Raw genomic sequence first — 20127 nt, forward strand, 5'->3', positions numbered from 1 at the left:
AAAAGATGTACAAGGAATTTGGTGTAAAAGTAGATGAACCAAGGCAAATGGGTGGAAATAGTACGACGGGAAATGTTTGTCGTCGGGCTTTTTCAAACATAGAAAAATTGAGCGATATTTTGCAAATAGAAACAGAACTCATAGAAAGGTTTCGAAATATTTTAATAGCCATCAACTGTTCACAGCCTTTAAATCCAAAAACTATTAGTCTATATTGCAAAGATACATACAAGTTTTACATACATCATTATAATTGATACAAAATGCCTTCCACTGTCCATAAAGTTCTTGCGCATGTAGGTGAAATCATTGTAAATGCCCCAGCTCCATTGGGATCCTTAGGAGAGGAAGCAGCAGAAGGTAGAAATAAAATATACAGAAGGGATAGAAGAGAACACGCCCGTAAAATGTCACGAGAATTCAATATTAAAGACATTTTTATGAGAGCATTACAATCATCCGATCCATACATTTCAACAATATCTCTGGCTAAATCGTTGAAAAATAAAAAACAAATTCCTTACCCAGACGCAGTAAAAACATTCTTCGTAGATTACAGCTCCTCAAATAGTAACAGTCCCTTGCCAATTCAAGCCCAAGAAGATGATGGTACAAGTTCAGAATATTAAGATAGTAGCTCTTCGTTAGGAGACGTTATGTCCGCGTTAGATGCTTTGAATATCAATTATATTCCAGATGACAATATTTTGAATGAAAGTTTGTAGTAAATTTAGTTTGTTTTATATCAAACTTTAAAAAATCTTTAAGTTAATATAAAAAAAAAAAATTAAAAAATAATGCACCCATAGAAAATTCCAAAAATATGAGGTTTTTGCAGCGCCACCTGGCGGGATTGTCCCGAAACATTATAATTTCGTGTAATATAATAGTATTACACGATATTACAATGAAAAAATTGCAAAACATTTGATTCCGAATTTTATCCCGGCAATTTGCTCTTTTCGCTCCATAGTGCATTGGTAGTTTATTTTAAAACTCAAGTAATAGGCATGACAAGGTAAATTTAATCTGAGGAATTTGGTTTTTCAAAAGAATTTACCGTTACCGCACTCGAAGCAATGCCAACTCCTAGTGGTATGCAATGCGCAATACACTTTGCCCAGCGAGTATGAATGGATTGAAAAGTGATGGTAAGTGAGCGAAGATCAACTAAGGGTCCTACGAATTATTTGCCATCGTTGTGCGCACCCAGTCGTGATAGTAGGAAACTCTTGCGAATCCATCGGGATATCCCAAGGCGCAAGGGACTCCGAAGTTGACAACACCAACCACTTTCCCATCGTACACCAACGGGCCACCGGAGTCTCCCTGTTTGGGTGCAAAAAGAGGTTAGATACATGCCAAGCTTGTGGTTACCACGCGTTTTACTTACATTGCATGCCCCTTCGCCAGTTTTCGTCAACGTGCAGACGTGTCCAACATCAACATTCTTTGGGTTGGAGCTTTTCGTTTTGCATACTTCGTTACTCAGGGTTACCAAGTTTATGGTCTGCAAGAGGGTCGGGACTGGCCCACCGGCACTGGTGCGTCCCCAGCCGGTCAGACGGACGGTCACGTTGGCCGGAAGTGCCTTCTCCGAGTAAGCGATACTTTGGACTACATTTGAAAACGTCACCGACTTTGCCAGGCGCACCAAACCGACGTCATTGTGGAACTGGGGTCGGTTGTAGCGGCTGTGGTAGAACAGTTTGTCCACCTTGTACCGCTGGCCACCTTCCTTGAGGCTGTTCGTTCCAACCAACACCTCCAGAGAGTCGGGGTTACTTCTGTGCAAACCAAAATGACAAGCTATTTAGCAGTGTTGCGATTATCAATTAGCCTGCTGACAGTACCTACCCCACGAGACAATGAGCAGCAGTAAGAACCCAACGATCGTTCAGCAGCGACCCACCGCAATTGTGTCCCCATCCGGCAACTTGCAACGACACCTGATACGGCGCGGAACCATTTGCAGCTACCTGGCCACCAACGACCCGATTGACGTAGTTATCATCCAGAACGAGCCGAGGAACCTTAGCCGCGAGCGTCGTCAGGAGTACGGAAAAAATCACAAGCGCACCTCGAAACATTTTGAGCTGTCTAAAACACTTGTCCTACAAGCTCAGGAACTGACTTCTGTATAGTGAAAGTCTGCGCCAAACTACGTTTATATACCGCTCCCAAACAAAGCGCAGTTGAAGTGGCTTTGAGCGTTCGAAGTATAAATCCGATTGTACGGATAAGGATAACACTAGCCAGGAAGCATCACCTTCACGTTTTTTTTTGTTTTTGCTAAGATCCCAGTAGATAACTTTGAACTATTACATTTTATAACCCTCCTCGAGCCTCGAACAACCTCTTCAGAAAAGTTTATCTTTAGAACCTTGTAAGAATTACGAATTATTACGCCTACAAACCATGTTTCTACAAAACAGACATTAAAACTGACTTAATGAAGCAGATTGTCCAAGGAAAAATTAGGGATACATATTTATTATAAACATACAAATGTGACTATAACTTGAAAGTATTGAAGATAATCTTGAATTGAAAAAGAAAATATATCTGTTAAACAAGTAGTGCGATAAGATTTCATAAGCGCGTGTCTGGTCAATAAGTACTTCAAGTGAAAGCCACTCAATGGAGTCTCCTTCGCGAAGGCCAGGAAGTTATTGTCTAGTGGCGATTACGAGCAGGAATAACCCAAACGTTGATATTAGTTAAGTATTTTAATACTACCATACAGGTACAGATTGAACAAATAGATAATTGAATAAATCCACGACAATGAAGGATCATGATCTGTGGAAACTCTTGAATTTCTATAAATTGTGTCAGGGCATCAATCATTGCGATTATTTTTATGCATGTAGATTTGTGTAGAAGTTGGAGTGAAATTGAAAAAATACTAACAACACTAATCATCTTTCCGATAATAATTCCTACGAAAATAATTTCTTGAGAAAACACAAATTTATCTTTTGCGGATTATAGCACTTTCTCAATTACTATCACCTCCTTGAATAAACTGAATTATCAAATCAAATTATATCGTAATGGTCACATTGCGAAATCTTTTTTCATGAGCCACCCTGAAAGTTTTTATCAAACTACAAACGTCTCAAATACCCGCAGAATTGAAAGCTCCTCGTCATATACAGTATTTAATCTGCCTTTGTCCTCTCGAGTGTTTGTGCCCAGAATGATGTAAGGAAGGGCGCCTTCCTCTTCTGATATCCGATTTGCGCCTTTGCCGTCGTACTCAGCTCGAAGGAGTGAAAGTGTTTTGAAAGACTCAGCTCGATGCAAATTGAATCAGAATGGCAAGATAGGTACTCAATGCGCCAACAAGCTGAAAAAACAAATGAAGCAATATACCCAAAAGTGACCATTCTCTGCCTTGTCTCATAATCAGGAGTTTACCGTAGATATTAGAGAAAGGTTAAGTGGGACGATTCCGCACGCCTTATATTTTTCCTTCTGGTTTAGAATTTGTTGAGAAAAGTGCATCATCTGCAACAAAAAAATCTTTTGTTTTAATTTATCCCATTGAACGATTTTTACATACTGCCTCAATTTCCCGCTCCGAGTGTGGTCCTTTTCCTAGTAGGTCAAAAAGCACCAAACCAGTGCGTCGTCGCTTTTAGAAAAAATGATGGTACAATCTCAATAGAAGCCGGATGAGATATAATGTGATAGCCTCACCTCATATTCAGTCCAATGGCAAGGATACACAATCATAAACAGCAAGCCAAGGTGCAGGAAAAACCATATCACCGCGTACATGACAAACCAGAAGATGGACGAGGTCGTAATACCGTGTCGAATGTATTGGTACAACTCCAGGAGTTCCACGTTGACCACCACGACAACCGTCACCGTGGTGTTCAAGAGCAGCTTGCCATAACCATCGTTCACGTACAGCACCAGTTCGTGCAGTTCACTGTGCTGTCTACGGAGGTCCTCCAGCACATCCAGCCGACAAGTACCACGCAAGCCACTGGAGTAACTCTCCAGTACGCGATTCAGTTGCCGTCGGTGGCGCAGAATAAACATAATGGCGTACCAGTACTGCGAGACGGCCAGGGCGGAGATCATCGTCGGTATGTGCACTGACCAGAAGGAGGCAAGTGACATTACCGGACTCTTCCAGGCGCTAATATCCACCACCAGCATGACGAGAAACGTCCCAGCTGCCACGAGAAACAGTCGATGAAACCACGTTTGCATCCAGCGTAGTTCCGACCGCCTCCCATCCTGGTGCAGGACAGCGAATCGTTGCAACACGTGCTCATACATGTGCCGCTTTCGCTGACACGCCAGGATCGCGAGCGGAGTGTTAGTAATCTCCAGCAGCAACTCCAGGTTGTACAGCAGGTTGTTGAAAAATGGGAGGTTTTTCACTTGAAAGCGGAACACAAATTTGTACAAGTAGCCGCTCATTGCCAGTACTATGATGAGTAGGGAGAACAATAACTGGACTCTTCTGACGATTGACCACCGACTGTTTGTCACACGTTTCCCAGGACCGATGATGTGTAGCGGGGCAATTCCCAACAGTTGGTGAACTCGTAACGATGGCTCCAGTGACTTTCGGATGTCTTCAAACGCACTAGCAGAAAATCGTCTATCAAATTCTTGCGGTTTCATTGTCAAATCTTTTTCCGGTTTTAACCAACTTTTTCCTCTCGATTCCTGCCAACGACAATGGGGTACCGTACGATGTACAGTCTTTTATTGCAGTACCAGCCTTCATGTCAACTATCCATTCAAAATGTTCGTGTGCATATAGAAAGCCTTTTCGATTCAGGAAATTGGTACGCTATTCCCTAGACATAAATGTGTTCTCCAGTAATCGACGGTAGGTACAATTCGCGTGAGAATATGAATGACCTTAATCGAACCTACTACCCCTTTCCCCACGGTCTTGGACTCACTGCAAAGTAATGATTCAAAAGTATAGAGTATTTTTGATGAATTAATTCGCAATATTTGCTACCTGTTTTAAGATTGTTTTCATTTATTAGACATATTTCAATTCAAACTGTTCAACAAGCATAACTTTGTAGTATGAGACATCCACTTTATTTGTTGCGTGTAGTCTAATGATGGATGTACACGACCTTTTGCAAGTTTAATGAGAATAATGATAAGCAGGAGTTTTCAGCGTGCAATCGTCCACTGGAATAATTTATTAAAATTTACGAATGAACAACACCTACATCAAGAGCTAATGGAATGGAACAATGTCGAAGTGGATGCACCGATGCGGGCTTTTAAAGCAACTCCAGTAACCAGTCACTATGGACGAGACCAACTCCCAGAGGGATAGAGCACGATCTCAGCTATATCAGGCACTTAAACCGTACCTTTTCTATAGCCAGCTCATGTGTAGTTCACCATATCCGGTGGAAAGTTTACAGGGCAATACCGGCATGGGGCTTAATCCGAGATCGTATTTCAAATCGGCACGCTTTCTGCTAACTGCCGCCTTACTGGCCTATACCATTATATGTAGTTTGGAAGCCATGGTAGAACTGATCGCTGTCCCGATGCCGTTCTTTACCGGTGTGCTGTACGTGAACGAGGTAGTCCTCGGAGTGATGCTCAGTTTGATGACCACTGGACGAGGCTACAAGGAAGGAAAACATTATGATCGATTTGTAACGAGCATCCTGACGGTCGCCGAAGCTCTACCGCCCAGCGAGTGGAAGAAAATTCTATCCAGCGTTCAGTCTAGATTGCGGTTCACCTGCACGGGCTTGGTGGTCGTCATTATGCTGTGCCTCATTTGCGACTACGTGCACTTTGGCAGCGTGAAGGCGACCATGTTCAGCTTGGGCGCGTACATGATGCCAAACATGTTGGTAATGCTATCCTTCCTGCAATGTTGCTTCGGAACCGTGCTGATCCATCGCCTCCTGAAAAATATGAGACATCGATTGAGCTCCGAAGAACTGGCCCGGTGTGATCCGATGGAGCGCGTTGTGGAAACCGAGCGGCACTACATTCAGCTTACCGCTTGCATGGAGCTTATCGTTCGTTCCTTCGAGTATCTTATCGTGATCAGCACATTTGCCGGTATCAATGTGACCAGCCTGCAGCTACTTGAAATCTACCAACACCTGCAGCAGATCGACGCGAGCGAAGTGTACATAATGTACAATATCTTCTGGATCTTGATGCAGCTGTGCATTCTGCTGACGGTACTCTATCCATGTCATTTGGTCAAGCAGGAGGTAGAGTAAAAAGATAATGAATTGTCGGTCTGTTGTTTTATTGTAACCACATTTTAACTGTCTGCAGCAATCTCGGCTTGGCTTAACGATGTTTCAACTGTCCCAGCGTGGGGATGCACGCATCGAGGCAAAGGTAGCGTTGATAAGAAGTGATCCTCACTTGTTTAAATAATACAAGCGTTTCTTTATGGCATAGCTTGCTCGATTTGGTATTTTAACTTTGAACAGGAAAGATGTGGCGTACTGGGCCTTGGGAATGCTGAAGCTGGAGCTATCTTCTTTGTCTTCGGTACGAAATTTCTAAGATCGACATTTATTAACAAATCCTCTCTAAAATTCCTCTTATCTACTCCAAACATTTAACAGATCTTTGTAGCACTGCTATCATTCCTGATCATCCTGATTCAGTTCGATTCATCCAATTTAAACAAACACAAAGGGGCGGTTACAACCATGGACAGCTTGTACAACATGATACAGGATTAAAAAACCTCTTCTACGCTCAAAGCTTACGCTAAGCTTTGGCGTCGATCGATGTAATCATCTGGGCACGTTTCTCTAGAAGACACTGCACATATTCCTCTAACGAATCCTTTATGTCCATGCACTCATGCAATCCAGCATACGTATACAGCTCCCGTCGGAAGTCCATATCCATGTAGATCGCGTCAACCGTATCCAGCCCTTTCGAGGCCTCATAAGCGGATAGCTTCCTGTGGAACTCTTTGAAACTTTCCGTCTCCTTCAAAAACAGCACTCTCGACGCTTCGTCCACATTTTGACACTCTTCCGGGAGCTGCTTTAGAATAGCGGGATCGTCAAGATCAAGGTCACATTCGACGAATCCTCCGGCGGAGAACTAGACCACAGGAAGACACACGAACACACATGCTCACCGATAAGTGAAACAAACAATGGTTTATCTTGCATTGTTGAGGAAACTTACCCTCAACGAACAAAATACAACGACGACCAACCCAACGGCGTACTTCATCGTGAATGATGTGGTTGGGTTTTGATTTGAAGTGATTTGTGGTTGCCGCCCCAGCAAGCAATAACAAACCCCAACGAATGTGAGTAACCAATGATTATTGCCGCTAGATAGCCGAAGATAAGATAGAAAGGAGTGTATCCGTCATAGTTTAAGTAAGGAATTGAAATTTGTCATCGTTCATAGTAAGCAAATATTAAAATAGATTCCGGTTCCATGCAACGTTCACACATACGTTTTATTTCTTTTTATTATGTTCATAACAAGTTAAAAGTCATCAGAACAAGTATTCTATACATACATATCAAATTGTATTTGTCATCGTTCATAGTAAGCAAATATAAAAATAGATTCCGGTTCCATGTAACGTACACACAGATCCATGCTCCTTTATTTCTTTTTGTTCTGTTCAAAAAAGTTAACAGTAATCAGCACAAGTATTCCATACATACATATCAAATGGTAATTTTAAACAGCCTTTCAAAAATACAAAGTTTTCAGTACCGAATTAGAGACATCCCAATGATTTTTTGAAAATCGTCCTTAAGAGATTCCAGTGTCAGTGATGTACCGGAGGCACAACTAAGTAGGAAACAAACATTCACTTAAACAAATATACTTTCCTCTTTAGGGCTATAGGTATGTTTTTCTTGTTTCCCCTAGTCGCTACCATCACCTTCTGTCGCTGAATTACGATCGTTGGCAGAAATTTGCTGATTCGGGTCTGCCGTGTCCGTTCGCTCCGTATCATCAAGCTTCCCTCCGGTGCCATTCTGACGTTCGGTTTTAATAAAATCCGGATCCTGTGAGGGACACTCAAAGTGCACACAGTGAAACATCTCGTTGGCCGTATTGGCCGTGCCAACGATGCGAATGTACACGATCACCATCGGGGTGAAGGAAAAGTGCTGCCATGACTGCAGTGGTTCCCTCCGTTTGTCAGCAATCAGTTCCCAGTGCTTCATGTCGGTAGATGCCTCGATGAAGAAGCTGTACGAACGATTGTCACGATCCCACAGCAGTAAGCGGAGCGAGCTAATCCAGAACGGTTGCCCAAGCTGAACTAGAATTACACCCGTACCAATTTGGTGACACGTGTAACCCGAATCCCAGTCGTAGTTCTGCACGACTCTGTTCAGAAGGACGTTCCGGGTGCGGCTGACACCTTCCTTGACGAATGCACCACACTCGACGGTGGCCACGTTATCAGTAGGCGCTAAAATACCCTCCACCAGCGGTACCGTTGACTCGGTAAACATCGCTTCCAGGGCGACGACATGAAATACTTTGTTCATGGTGTTGTACGTACCGACCAGCCGGATGTAGCGGACCGCTTGCGCGGGAAAGTACAGCTGCTGCCACGATCGGCAGACGTATTTGGTGTTGTCCACCACGCGTACCCAGTTGCGCTGATTGACCGACACCTCGATGTAGTAGTTATACGACCGGTTGTCACGGTCCCAGAGCAGCATTTTGATATGGTTTATGATGAACACCGTTCCCAGCTCGACGACGATTCCGTGCGCTTCTCCGTTCTCACCGATCGAGTGGCGCGTGTATCCCTTCTCCAAGTCGTACGAAACGGTGTCCCCATCGAGCAGCGCCGACCGCATCTCCCCGATGATGGTGTGTGAGTTGAACTTTGCCGTGGCAACGTTTTCCTCGGGCCCTGTAACGATTGACGCTGATAAGGTCCTAGCGAAGAAGGTAATAGTTCACAAGCGAAAACTTACACAAGGCCCCACGGTACGGTAGCTGCGTGCAGGAAATCTTCTCGGCGATCGCATCAAGAAGCCGGTCGGGATCCAGAATCCCTGACGGTCTCACCACGGTCAGCAGTTCGTCGACGGACATCAGCGAGAAACGAACCCGGCCAACTACGCTGCTGATGTCGTCATTTTTCAAGCTTTCCTTATTAGCACGGCACCAATCAAAGACGGCTTGGAATATGTTTACCTCTGTGGCGAAGAATGAATCGCGCTGCAGTAGGCAAACCAACGAGTCGAGTGATAGGTTGAAGAACGTTTCATGCTTGAGAATTTCGGTCGCATTGCGATCCACGAACAGATGACACACGGTGGACAAACTATCGAGCCCGTACAACCGGGCAGCGTCCAGAATGGCACACACGTTGCCAAGCGCGAGCACCTGCCGGAGATAGTCGGAGATGGATTTTTCCAGGTCGTCGAAGCCGTACTGGTTGGCCAACCCCAGCGTGTCGAGAATGTGCTCCTCCCGCATCTGCGACAGGGACATACAGCCGGAGTAGATGTACCGCAGCAGTGCCTTGAACGCCATCAGGGGCACGTCCAGCTTGATTTCGTTCTGCTGCGATTCCTTCATACCGCCGTACAGTAGTGCATTAAAGTAGGCGCTCCGAGCAGCCAGTATTACCCGATGTGCCGGTAGCCGCATATCGTCCACGATGAACGTCACATCGGAGTACATCTGGGACATGCACAGCTGCGCCATTTGCTCAGCAAAGCGAGCCGTCAGCTCGATTTCCTGAGTGGCCGTCATGCAGCTGGCAGCATTGGAACCGGAACCCGTGTGATGTGTACCGGACATGGTTTGACTGCTCATATTCCACAAGACGTCCCGGCGAGTCTCTTATCACTAAACTCCATCAAAACACACACGCGCGAGAGCTGCGAGGCGCAGAAAGGTGTTGCCTACGATGACCTTCAAGTGGAAGGGGAATTTTCGCGAATAGTATTCACTAAATAGCGTATTTTTTACTCCGCCACTGAACTGCGCCGTGAGAAAAGAAAATCTCAACTGTGACCGCCGACTATTTGATGATACTTTTTATTTACGACGCATTCGAGGAAAACACGGTCTCATTCTAGGTAAAATCAAAACAAACTTAATCCGTAAGCAACAACGCGGTTAATAATGCCAGGTTACCACATGAGACACAGTTTGACACAACACGAGTAGCTTGTTGTCCTTTTCTGCTGTAGTAGATCAAATCAAATCTGATTCGAATCCACACCTAATCAAATCCGATTCTTATCCCAAACAAATCAAATCAGATTCGAGTTCGAAACAAATCAAATCTGATACGAATCCTAAACAATTCAAATTTGAAACGAATTCCAAAAAAATAAAATCTATTTCGAATCCCAATAATATCAAATCGTTAGAATCTGTCAAACGGGACTCGAATCTTTGGAATCCGTCTAGGAATCGAATCTTCGAGTCTTCCAAATCCCAATTCTGCCAACACTAGTCAAGACGCTCAGTCAAACATCGTGCACGTCCGTATCTGGACCGCTGTTTTGTGCTCCCGGAGGAGAAAAAGTCGGTCGCCGCTGTCTCCATTCCATCTTTGCCGTGTACGCAATCGTCCGACGTCAGCAGCCAGCGGTTAGGAAGTACGCAGTGTGCTCAATCCTGGTGGTTTCTGCTGACGTATTCACGTTTCACGACGGATCACGACGTAGCAGCCGCAGCAGCCGGGGGCAGAGGGCACGGGGTGATTGTTGTGGAGTGCGTTGCGGAAAGGAGCAGACGAGGCAGCCGAAAAATAACATGAATCATTGAGTTTGCCATCGTCGATAGCGAGTGCCAGCAGTTTGCGATACCGTATCTAGCGGCCAACAAATCGAATCCGCGTATCAGCAGCAGCACAAGGGTAGATTCTGTGTGCCTGGTCTTATCGTATCCTCGCTCGGTTGTAAGCTAACCAAACACGGCCAGAGGAAAGGCCAGTCGGTTTTTTTTCCTGTCCCTGCATTGCCTTGTGTGTGCACGTTAGAGACAGTCGACGACGGGCACGACATTTGGGTCCATTTCCAACAGGGCCGACGGGTCTCCTCTCGCGACACCAGGGGAGCAGCCGGCGGCTACGGCCACTGGAAAAATTTACACATCACACGTAACATCGAAGGGTATCTAGGCCTCCCGTGTTCGCGCTGCGGCAGTCAACGACAAGAACAACAACAACACAGCTCCAATACCATCACGAACTGTGATATTTGACCGTGGTCATAAAACCATAAAGTCAACAGACGGCGGAACGACGCAGGGTGGAAGGGCCGGACGGGCGGTGCGACGCAACGCGGAGAGGAATATCTAAATAAATCTCGTGTTTGCACACCACAGCATTGCATTTTTCGGTCGCCTGCTCGGTTAATGTGCTTTTTTTTGCTGCTGTATTGGCTCGTGTCTCCAAAGCAGACGTCTGGTAGGCAGAGTGAGTGAGTGTGTGCGCAACAGACGAAGCGCTACGCGACATAAGAAAAGAAAAGGAGTTTCGGATCGAAATCGGTGCGCTATTCTACGGTCGCGAGAACGTTCTGTTCGGTGACATTTCACATTCATATACCTCCGTGACTCTACGCCGCGGCGCGTGTACCACAGTGCGTGAGTGTGTCGTCGTCGTTCGGTTTGTTTGTTTTTGTTTGCTGCCCTTCGAGTTCGTCCGCAAAGGTAGCGTGAGGAGACGGTGGTAGACGATGGCAACGACCGGTAGCGGAACCGGCTCGAGTGGCGCACTCGGCTCTGCAACGGCGTCGGCAGCTTCACTGGCGTCGGCGGCAGCCTCGCTCACGGCGTCGTCCGCTTCGTCAGCGAATCTGGCCGCGGCTAAGCCACAACCCGTGGTCACTCCGTGGTCGAACAGCCGGGACGATTACGAGCTGAACGATGTGATCGGCGTCGGAGCGACGGCTGTAGTGCACAATGCCTACTGCATACCGCGCAAGGAAAAGTGCGCCATCAAGCGCATCAATCTGGAGAAGTGGAACACCTCGATGGACGAGTTGCTGAAGGAGATCCAGGCGATGAGCAGCTGCAACCACGAGAACGTGGTCACGTACCACACCAGCTTCGTGGTGAAGGAGGAGCTGTGGTTGATCCTGCGGCTGCTCGAGGGAGGGAGTCTGCTCGACATCATCAAGCACCGGATGCGGACGGTCAACTGCCGGCACGGTGTGTTCGACGAGTCAACCATCGCGACCGTGCTGAAGGAGGTGTTGAGGGGGTTGGAGTACTTCCACAGCAACGGGCAGATCCACCGGGACATCAAGGCGGGCAACATCCTGCTCGGCGACGAGGGCACGGTGCAGATTGCCGACTTTGGTGTGAGCGCGTGGTTGGCCACCGGTGGCGATCTGTCCCGGCAGAAGGTGCGCCACACGTTCGTTGGCACGCCGTGCTGGATGGCGCCGGAGGTGATGGAGCAGGACCATGGGTACGATTTCAAGGCGGACATCTGGTCGTTCGGGATCACCGCGATCGAGATGGCGACCGGGACGGCGCCGTACCACAAGTACCCGCCAATGAAGGTGCTAATGCTGACGCTCCAGAACGATCCGCCAACGATCGATACGGGCGCGGACGAGAAAGACCAGTACAAGGCGTACGGTAAGACGTTCCGCAAGCTGATCGGCGAGTGCCTACAGAAGGAACCCTCGAAGCGCCCGACGGCGAGCGAGCTGCTGAAGCATCCGTTCTTTAAGAAGGCGAAAGATCGGAAGTACCTCACGCAGACGCTGCTCGCGACTGGTCCGTCGATGGAGACGCGCGTACACAAGGCGGCCAAGCGGCAAGCTGGTGCATCCGGTCGGCTACACCGCTCGATGACCGGCGAGTGGGTCTGGTCGTCGGAGGAGGAAGATAACGTAACGAAGGGCAACGAATCAGATGACTCGGAAACGGAGGAACGTCCGATGAACCGGCTCGAACGGATGGACTCGTCGTCATCGGAAACGGAAGATACATCCGAGCGCTCCGGTGTCACCGTGACCGGCTCGACGATGTCGGATCACAAGGCGGTCGATGCCTCTAACGCGGCCACCGTCGGTATTGGCACCATGACGGTCGGTGACGCGAGCGTACCAGTCAATCTGGTGCTCCGGATGCGAAATGCGAACCGCGAGCTGAACGACATTCAGTTCGAGTTCGTCGTCGGCAAAGACTCGGCGGAGGACATCGCGGCCGAGCTGGTCGGTGCCGGTCTGCTCGACGAGCTCGATGTGGCGATCATGTCGGTGAACCTGCAGAAGCTGATCGACAACCGGAGTACACTGCGGACGGTCACGTTTCAACTGCGGTCCGGGTGCGCACCGGGCGAGCAGCTCGACGAGAAGTCGCTAGTCGGTTATGCACAGATTTCCCTCAAATGATGTGTCGCCGGTGCTGATCCGGTGAGCCCGCCCCATCCGGTGTCGGGTGGCCACTTAAACTGATCGCCGCCGCCGCACTCAACCGCGCACCTTCGCGTGTGCGTGTGTTTCGCTTCCTTTTTAACGTTGTGGTTGTTGTCTTTTTTTGCAGCATAGAAGATTTCCCTTAGAAAAAGAACGAAGAAAGTTAAACTTTAACCGAGTAAAGGAAACACTGGAAGCCATTTACATCAACAGACACACACACACACACACAAGCACATACACACATAAACACATACGTACTTGGTATAATCTAAAAGATTTTCTGATGTTTTGTAGATCATCACGGCAGCATATTAGCAAACGCTCGAAAAGGGGGCGGAAAGAGCCTTACAAGTCGGACCGAAACGAACAAAAAAAACCGACCACCACAACAACAGCTACTACTACTACTACTGCAACTACTACTACAACTGCTACTAGCGCGGTAGTTCCGCATTAGCCTAAGCATATACCACAGTAGCAGTATCGAGAGAACGATAGATTGACGCATATAGCTCCCCAGGGAAGTGTGAAAAACGAAGAAAAACAAAATTCCCCAACAACTTAGTTAGTAGGAAATTTAAAAAAAAACCCTCGTAGCATAAGAGAGAAAAGATTTGTCGAATTGAAAACAGCAAAAACGAGTCACCTAAAAGCACCGAACGAAAATGCTAACAAAAAACACACACACACATACATACTAATATACACAAAAACATAAACTGTTCAACTTCCTCTTTTAGCCGGATGTTAAACGACCCGCTCACGGCGTCGCACACGTGGTCACCGCCGCCACGCTGCTGTTAGCTTTTGGGACCAGGCGGAAACGAACGAAAAGTAACGAAAACGGAAGTGCAAAGGAACATTAGAAAGAAAACAAACAAAACACGCTAATAGTGAGCAGCGAAACGACGAAAAACGAGAAGAACAACGGAGAATGAAGAACGAAACAAAATAGTACACACCTATGTGACCGAGAGGAGGCAATACGCCGCGTCGATAAAGCGGTGACATACACACATATCGTGCCTCCAGCAAGCTGTTGTCCAGCGTACTACTAAATCTAGGGGAAAGCGGGGCAGAGGGACGCTGTGTACATAGTTAAAAGGGTTTTGGATGGTCTTAATTTGTTGGTCGCAGTAGGAGAGAGGGTGAGGGATTTTATCCATAACTAAATGGTAGCGAAACGAAACAAAAATCTTAATTCCGATGAGTGGAGTGAAAGCGCAGGGGAACGAACCGAAGTGGCCAGACGGGTGCGAGCGAAAACGAGCATTGCCCGAAAGTTAGTTACATTCTAATTAGTGGTGAGATGATTTTGGAAAAAAACGAGTAAAACGAACGGAAAACAAACACAATTCAAACAGCAGGCGGAATGAAACCTATCGACGTGTTTAGAAACGAAGTTGCGTAAAGAAAATAGACCTATGTTTTCACCCGGATGGACCATCACAAACCCTCTCGGAGAAGGGGGAGGCACCACCACCACGTCCACCATCGGTAGAAAAGCACGTGTGTGTGTGTGTGTAGTAATCCAAATATTAGAGAGTTGCCTAAATAATGAATAACTTTCCTCTTTTTGTTTTACAAAAAAATAGTGAAATTGAGCTTTTAAAGTGTTGCAAAGTTAAAAATCCGCCACCTGTCCCGACATAGATCGCCAAACGCCAGTAAACTGAAAAACTAACGAGAGTAAAGTAGGCGCCGCGGGAAAACTGAAATGTTTCAATTGTGTTTTTTCTTGTATCGTTGGTTGCGTGAAACACGTGTTTAGTTTTGACTGACAAATAGTTTTGAGTAGTAGTGTTTACTATCGATTGCAGTTAATGAAAGCAAAATGCAAAAACACAAAAAACCTAAAAAAAGATTAAATATATAATTACTGCGCAAGCATCATAATACCCTCTATAAAGCGAACGTGTTACTTATGCTACGCTTGGGAAAAGATGACCGTCTTAAACTCGTTAGGCTTTTTCATTCCAACCCTTTATTGGCACAAGGGAGCGCTGGCGTTGTGCAAAGTACTTCGTGTGTTTTGTCGTGCCGTGAATAAGGTATTATGTTACACGTTTCGCTGACGTCGTCGGCGGGACAGATGTTTACAGTATATGCAAATTGATTATGTTAATTCGTGAGATGTGGATGAAGAAATGAAAGGAACAAGACAACAGCACACGTCGCACAATTTGCGTCAACTCGAAACAGCCGACAACCAGAGGAGATACAGAGTGAGGGGCTTTTAATTGTCGTGCGGCGGGGACCTCTCCGTAGTCGTTTATGTTTATTTTGCGATATGTTGATTGTTCGACATACCAACCTCGGTAGAAACAGCGGTTTTCAAAGGTGATTATCAAAGAAATATTTCATTTGATGCCCTTTAGTTCGCTGGTGGTTTTTTAAGTTACTAAATTATTCAATAACATGACCCGCATGACACTTTGACCCAGGTCTTTTGTTTTTTCAGCTTTTGCTTATTGTTCCACTGAGAGAACTGCACGGACCTTAATTGGAAAATATTATAAAAAAGCACCAACATGAAGGATGAGTAGGTCACGCGATGATAAAACATCATCACCGATGTTGAAAGATGCTATCGAGATCGTTGGTCGCAGGTTGAGGTCAGTAATGTACTTGTCGGTGTTGTAAACGGGAGCATCGAGAAGCAACATTCCACTAAGGAAGAATGATGTTGGGACCTGTTTTTAAACACTCCTTGCGGAAGGAAATCTTTCAACGGTCCATCAGCAGCATACTGCGAGTTGGACTACTGTTTGCTGTTGTACCGTGGGGTGTACAGCTTGATCAACGAGCCTCGCTGGCGCGATCACACTGGGCAAAGCGATTGCTGTGTGTGGTCAACGTAATTTACTCCCTGGCCATCATTGTCGCTGTGTTCATTGCTACCGGTTTTCATTACTCCATCTCTATTACAAGTGAATTTTTTGCTATTCAAATTCTCCACATCAGTGAAGATGTCACGGTCAACGTTATCGTCATCCTGAGTCTGATCGGTTGCCAGTGTTTGCGTCCATTCTATGCCAAGTTTAACATGGCCATCGTTGCCATTGCGGACGAATTATTCGCAAGTGGAGGCTCGGTCGACTTCCAGCGAATGGAATCGTTTACCCGGAGGCTTCTGTGGGTAGCGCTTCTTTCCTTCGCGACACTTCTGGTGTTTGATTTCCTAAACGGTGATGCCTGGCCGTATCGATTAGTGTATCGCACGGTTCTCTACACGCTGCCGAATGTCATCAACGTTCTCGCACTTTACCAGTACGTCGTACTGCTTTGGTTCGTCTGCGACTTCTACCGCACGGTAAACGAACGACTGAAAGCCCTGAAAAGCGACACATCTGCCCCGAAAAGAGTAGGTCGGTTCGAATACCGACGAAAAATACTGGCCATATCGGATGATACCATCGTGTACGACCGTGTCGACCAGATCGAAACCCTACGTCGCACGCATCTGGAAGTTAGCAACCTGACCGGCGAGGTGAATGCTTGCTTCGGGGCACTAATTGTCTGCACCATGCTTCTGTCGTTCGTCGTCCTGAGTCTACTGCTGTTCTTGCTCTACAAGGCGATGTCCACGATACGCTGGTCTTACCGGGAGTGCATCAACCTGATCGGCCTCCTGCTATGGATAGCTTTCCATGTGGCAAAGATTCTGCTTGTCCTCTACCCGTGCCAGCTGGTGCAGCGGGAACGCGATCGAACTGGTCCAATGCTGTACACCTTCGAGCACTCCTTCACCGACAACTATTTACATAAAGCGGTAAGACTCTCGGCAACATGCGTCGACAGCAATTTTATCCACATACATACATTTCAGTTGGTGAAATTTTCATCGCAGCTTTTGCATGAAAAGGAAACCTACACGGCATGCGGTTTAATCACGCTCGATATGACCCTGATAAGCACGGTATGGTACTCGTTGTGCACGATTTTCCTAATCTTGTTAATTCAGGTACGTTTTCCTCTGTCTATCTCCTCCCGTCAAGATGGTCGGTGCACTAACAACATATTTGGTGATTTTGATTCAATTTGACTCGTCGTTTGTGTCTGTCCAACGAAGTGGTGATGGTGTGAGTACTCCAGCACCCTGAGCATGTTTAGAATTATAATTAATCTTAGTTATACGATACAGTTTTACCTTTGATTAAATGCTTTACTAAATGATAATAACACCCACATGAACATGATGGACTAATTCCTTTAAAGCACATCCAAAATCCTCCATAGAGTATCCTTACACCAGTGAACATGTTTCCGGTGGGATGTCTACAATAATAATGCCAGCGCGATAATGGGTGGTAATTTATATCATTACTTTTTTTTTGTAATAGCTTCGTTACGGTTTGATGTATAAAAAACGCAAAATAGCCCTTGACCATCAAATCTGTATAGTTTTCATATTTTTTTAAAATTTCTAAAATTGTTCATTTCTGAGAACCAAACATGGTATAACGCACCCTACAGCATTAGTCGATGAAATGGACGTTTTTCATCGATTAAACCTAGTATCCTAGTGGCGTTACTATGGTTAAACGATGAAATATTGTCATTTTTTTAAAACGTAGTGTGGCGATGACACTTTAGTGTTGCTGCACTGAAAGACACGTATGGCGAAGTGTTCGAGGATGTAACAAAAGGGAAGACACTCAAGAATAACATGAAAAAACATTTAAATATACATTTATCATTTATAGTAAGGGGGGTGAAGGGAAGGTTTGATTATCACGCGGTGCATGTGGCTTATTAAAGCGGGATATGGTATCGTTGTAACGACCTTTTGTCAGTCATGTTTGATCACGAGGTGGGGTATAAGTAGATTGGAGTGATGGTACTAGAGCTGCTCTCGAACAAACAACTGCTGAAGAGTGATTTTCTTCAATCGGCCCGCAAGCTGGTGCGCATTTGTCAGCTTTTTGGAACGGTGCCATGGTATCTGGATCTGTTCGAAGCCGGTTTCGTCCTCCGAGAGCAACAGCATGGCGGGTTGCGAGGCTGGAGACGATGGTGCATGCAAGGGTTGAATATGCTCTACTCGATCGGGATCGCCACGGTCGTCATTATCGCCACCATTCTACAGTCCTCCGAGGATGACTGGAAGATGCCGTTCTTGACGCAAATTCTGTTCATCAACGAGTATATCTTGGCGAACATCGTGGTGCTGATGGTGTTGATCGGGTGTCACTATCAGTGTTGCTACTATCAACAGTTTACAGATAAACTGATGGCAATCACAACCACCATCGCATCCTGCGGTGCTGTGGTCGATTTCCAGCGCATTGAGACCATCTTCAACCGACTGCTGCTCGGGGTGGCACTATTCTTCGGCACCGTGCTTACGGTGGACTTCCTGTACAACGATCGATTATTTTGGAATTTCGTGAGGAGCTCGTCTGTGTACACGTTGTCGAGCATAATCAACGTGCTAGGGCTGATCCAGTACACCTACCTGCTGTACTTCATCTTTCTCTTCTACAGCGACGTGAACCGGTTACTAATGTCCTACGAGGATCACGCATCCCGGGACAAACAGTGTCGCACACACCGTCGCCTATTTTACGAGACGACGGTCGTCACGCCGTCTAGTGGTGGCGCTTCCTTGCTGTACGACTACGCACGCCTCATCGATCTGCTCCGCTCGATCCACCTCGAACTGAACGAGCTGCTCGAACAGGTGAATGACTGCTTTGGGGTGCTGATCGTAACCACCACGATCGCCTCCTTCGTCGTGCTTAGTCTGCAGCTATTTTGCATCTACCTAGCAACAACGGTGCGGTCATGGAAAGTGACTGACACGATATTCCTGGTGTACAATGTCTTGTGGATAATGCTTCACGCTATCAAAGTCCTGATGGTCCTGTACCCTAGCCATCTTGTGCAAAAGGAGCGCGAGCGTACGGGGCCCATTTTGTACCATTTCAATCCGCACGAGAAGGATTCGGCACTCAACAATGCGGTTAGGGATGAACATTTCTACATTTGCGGGAGGGCATTAGTGATCACGTCTTTTATCTTTCACCCTTCCAGCTTATGAAGTTTTCGAGCCAGCTTTTGCATGAAACGAGACATCCAACTGCTTGCGGTCTTATCCATCTGGAAATGACGCTCATAAGTACGGTATGATTGTTTTGCTCATTTTATACAATATTCACACACAAGTTTTGTTTGATTTGAGTGCTATGTTTTCATGTATCATTTGTTAATGAAAAAAAGTTAAGGTCTTTGCGAGACGGTAATGATAAAAAAGGTTTTATCGACGTCCCGAAATCCCATACTAAAAGTAAACAACAACTTTTGTCTGCGCACAGATTCTCATTGCGTCGTCATTTCGCAATGGTCTCTTATCATAATTTTTGACGAAATGGATGAAGACTGATAAATGCATATTATTTTTCCATTCTCTGCAGATGGTTGGTGCACTCACGACTTATCTGGTCATTTTGATTCAGTTCGAAACGGCCATATCCCAAGGCCAATCGGCTGCCAACGCGTCCCAGAAGGATGGTTCCAGTACTTACGGTTGATCTAATAAATTTTGCATTAGGATCGATCACGAAGGTGGCGTGATTCCGTGTTTCGAAGATGGGTGCATCGACGCATAGAGTGTGTTGATGGCGTGTGGTGAAGGCAGTCGTCGGCATAAAATATCAAATCATACCTGCCTATCCTCACATTAGGCAAGATCTACACGAAGCGCAAACTCGTTAAAACATATAAAAATGTCGTTTCA

The 20127-nt window shown here is 46.2% G+C and overlaps 5 protein-coding genes across 6 annotated transcripts; 3 read left to right on the forward strand and 2 right to left on the reverse strand.

Moving 5' to 3' along the window:
* Positions 1–1179: 1179 nt before the first annotated feature.
* Positions 1180–2090, reverse strand: LOC131282921 (chymotrypsin-1-like). The gene is made up of 3 exons (XM_058312467.1): positions 1858–2090; positions 1394–1787; positions 1180–1329 (listed from the first exon to the last, which is right to left on the reverse strand). The coding sequence occupies exons 1-3, from the start codon at positions 2088–2090 to the stop codon at positions 1180–1182; spliced, it is 777 nt and encodes a 258-aa protein (XP_058168450.1).
* Positions 2091–5435: 3345 nt separating this feature from the next.
* Positions 5436–6248, forward strand: LOC131294068 (uncharacterized). The gene has a single exon (XM_058322114.1). The coding sequence runs from the start codon at positions 5436–5438 to the stop codon at positions 6246–6248; it is 813 nt and encodes a 270-aa protein (XP_058178097.1).
* A 1349-nt stretch (positions 6249–7597) lies between these two features.
* LOC131282736 (BTB/POZ domain-containing protein 9) lies at positions 7598–10061 on the reverse strand. The gene is made up of 2 exons (XM_058312271.1): positions 8964–10061; positions 7598–8899 (listed from the first exon to the last, which is right to left on the reverse strand). The coding sequence occupies exons 1-2, from the start codon at positions 9811–9813 to the stop codon at positions 7890–7892; spliced, it is 1860 nt and encodes a 619-aa protein (XP_058168254.1). The 5' UTR covers positions 9814–10061; the 3' UTR covers positions 7598–7889.
* Positions 10062–10533: 472 nt separating this feature from the next.
* Positions 10534–14061, forward strand: LOC131282737 (serine/threonine-protein kinase OSR1). 2 transcript variants are annotated; one of them, XM_058312273.1, is made up of 2 exons: positions 10534–11721; positions 11776–14061. In XM_058312273.1, exons 1-2 carry the CDS (start codon positions 11691–11693, stop codon positions 13359–13361), a joined length of 1617 nt encoding a protein of 538 aa, XP_058168256.1. In that variant the 5' UTR covers positions 10534–11690; the 3' UTR covers positions 13362–14061. The 2 variants fall into 2 exon arrangements, with proteins under 2 accessions (XP_058168256.1, XP_058168255.1); XM_058312272.1 differs by having other exon boundaries at positions 10534–14061.
* Positions 14062–15919: 1858 nt separating this feature from the next.
* LOC131294069 (uncharacterized) lies at positions 15920–19921 on the forward strand. Its single transcript, XM_058322115.1, has 5 exons — positions 15920–15930; positions 16353–17160; positions 18217–19353; positions 19425–19514; positions 19805–19921. The coding sequence occupies exons 1-5, from the start codon at positions 15920–15922 to the stop codon at positions 19919–19921; spliced, it is 2163 nt and encodes a 720-aa protein (XP_058178098.1).
* The last annotated feature ends 206 nt before the right edge of the window (positions 19922–20127 follow it).

Source organism: Anopheles ziemanni, chromosome 2, assembly GCF_943734765.1.
Source record: "Anopheles ziemanni chromosome 2, idAnoZiCoDA_A2_x.2, whole genome shotgun sequence".
Taxonomy (NCBI): domain Eukaryota; kingdom Metazoa; phylum Arthropoda; class Insecta; order Diptera; family Culicidae; genus Anopheles; species Anopheles ziemanni.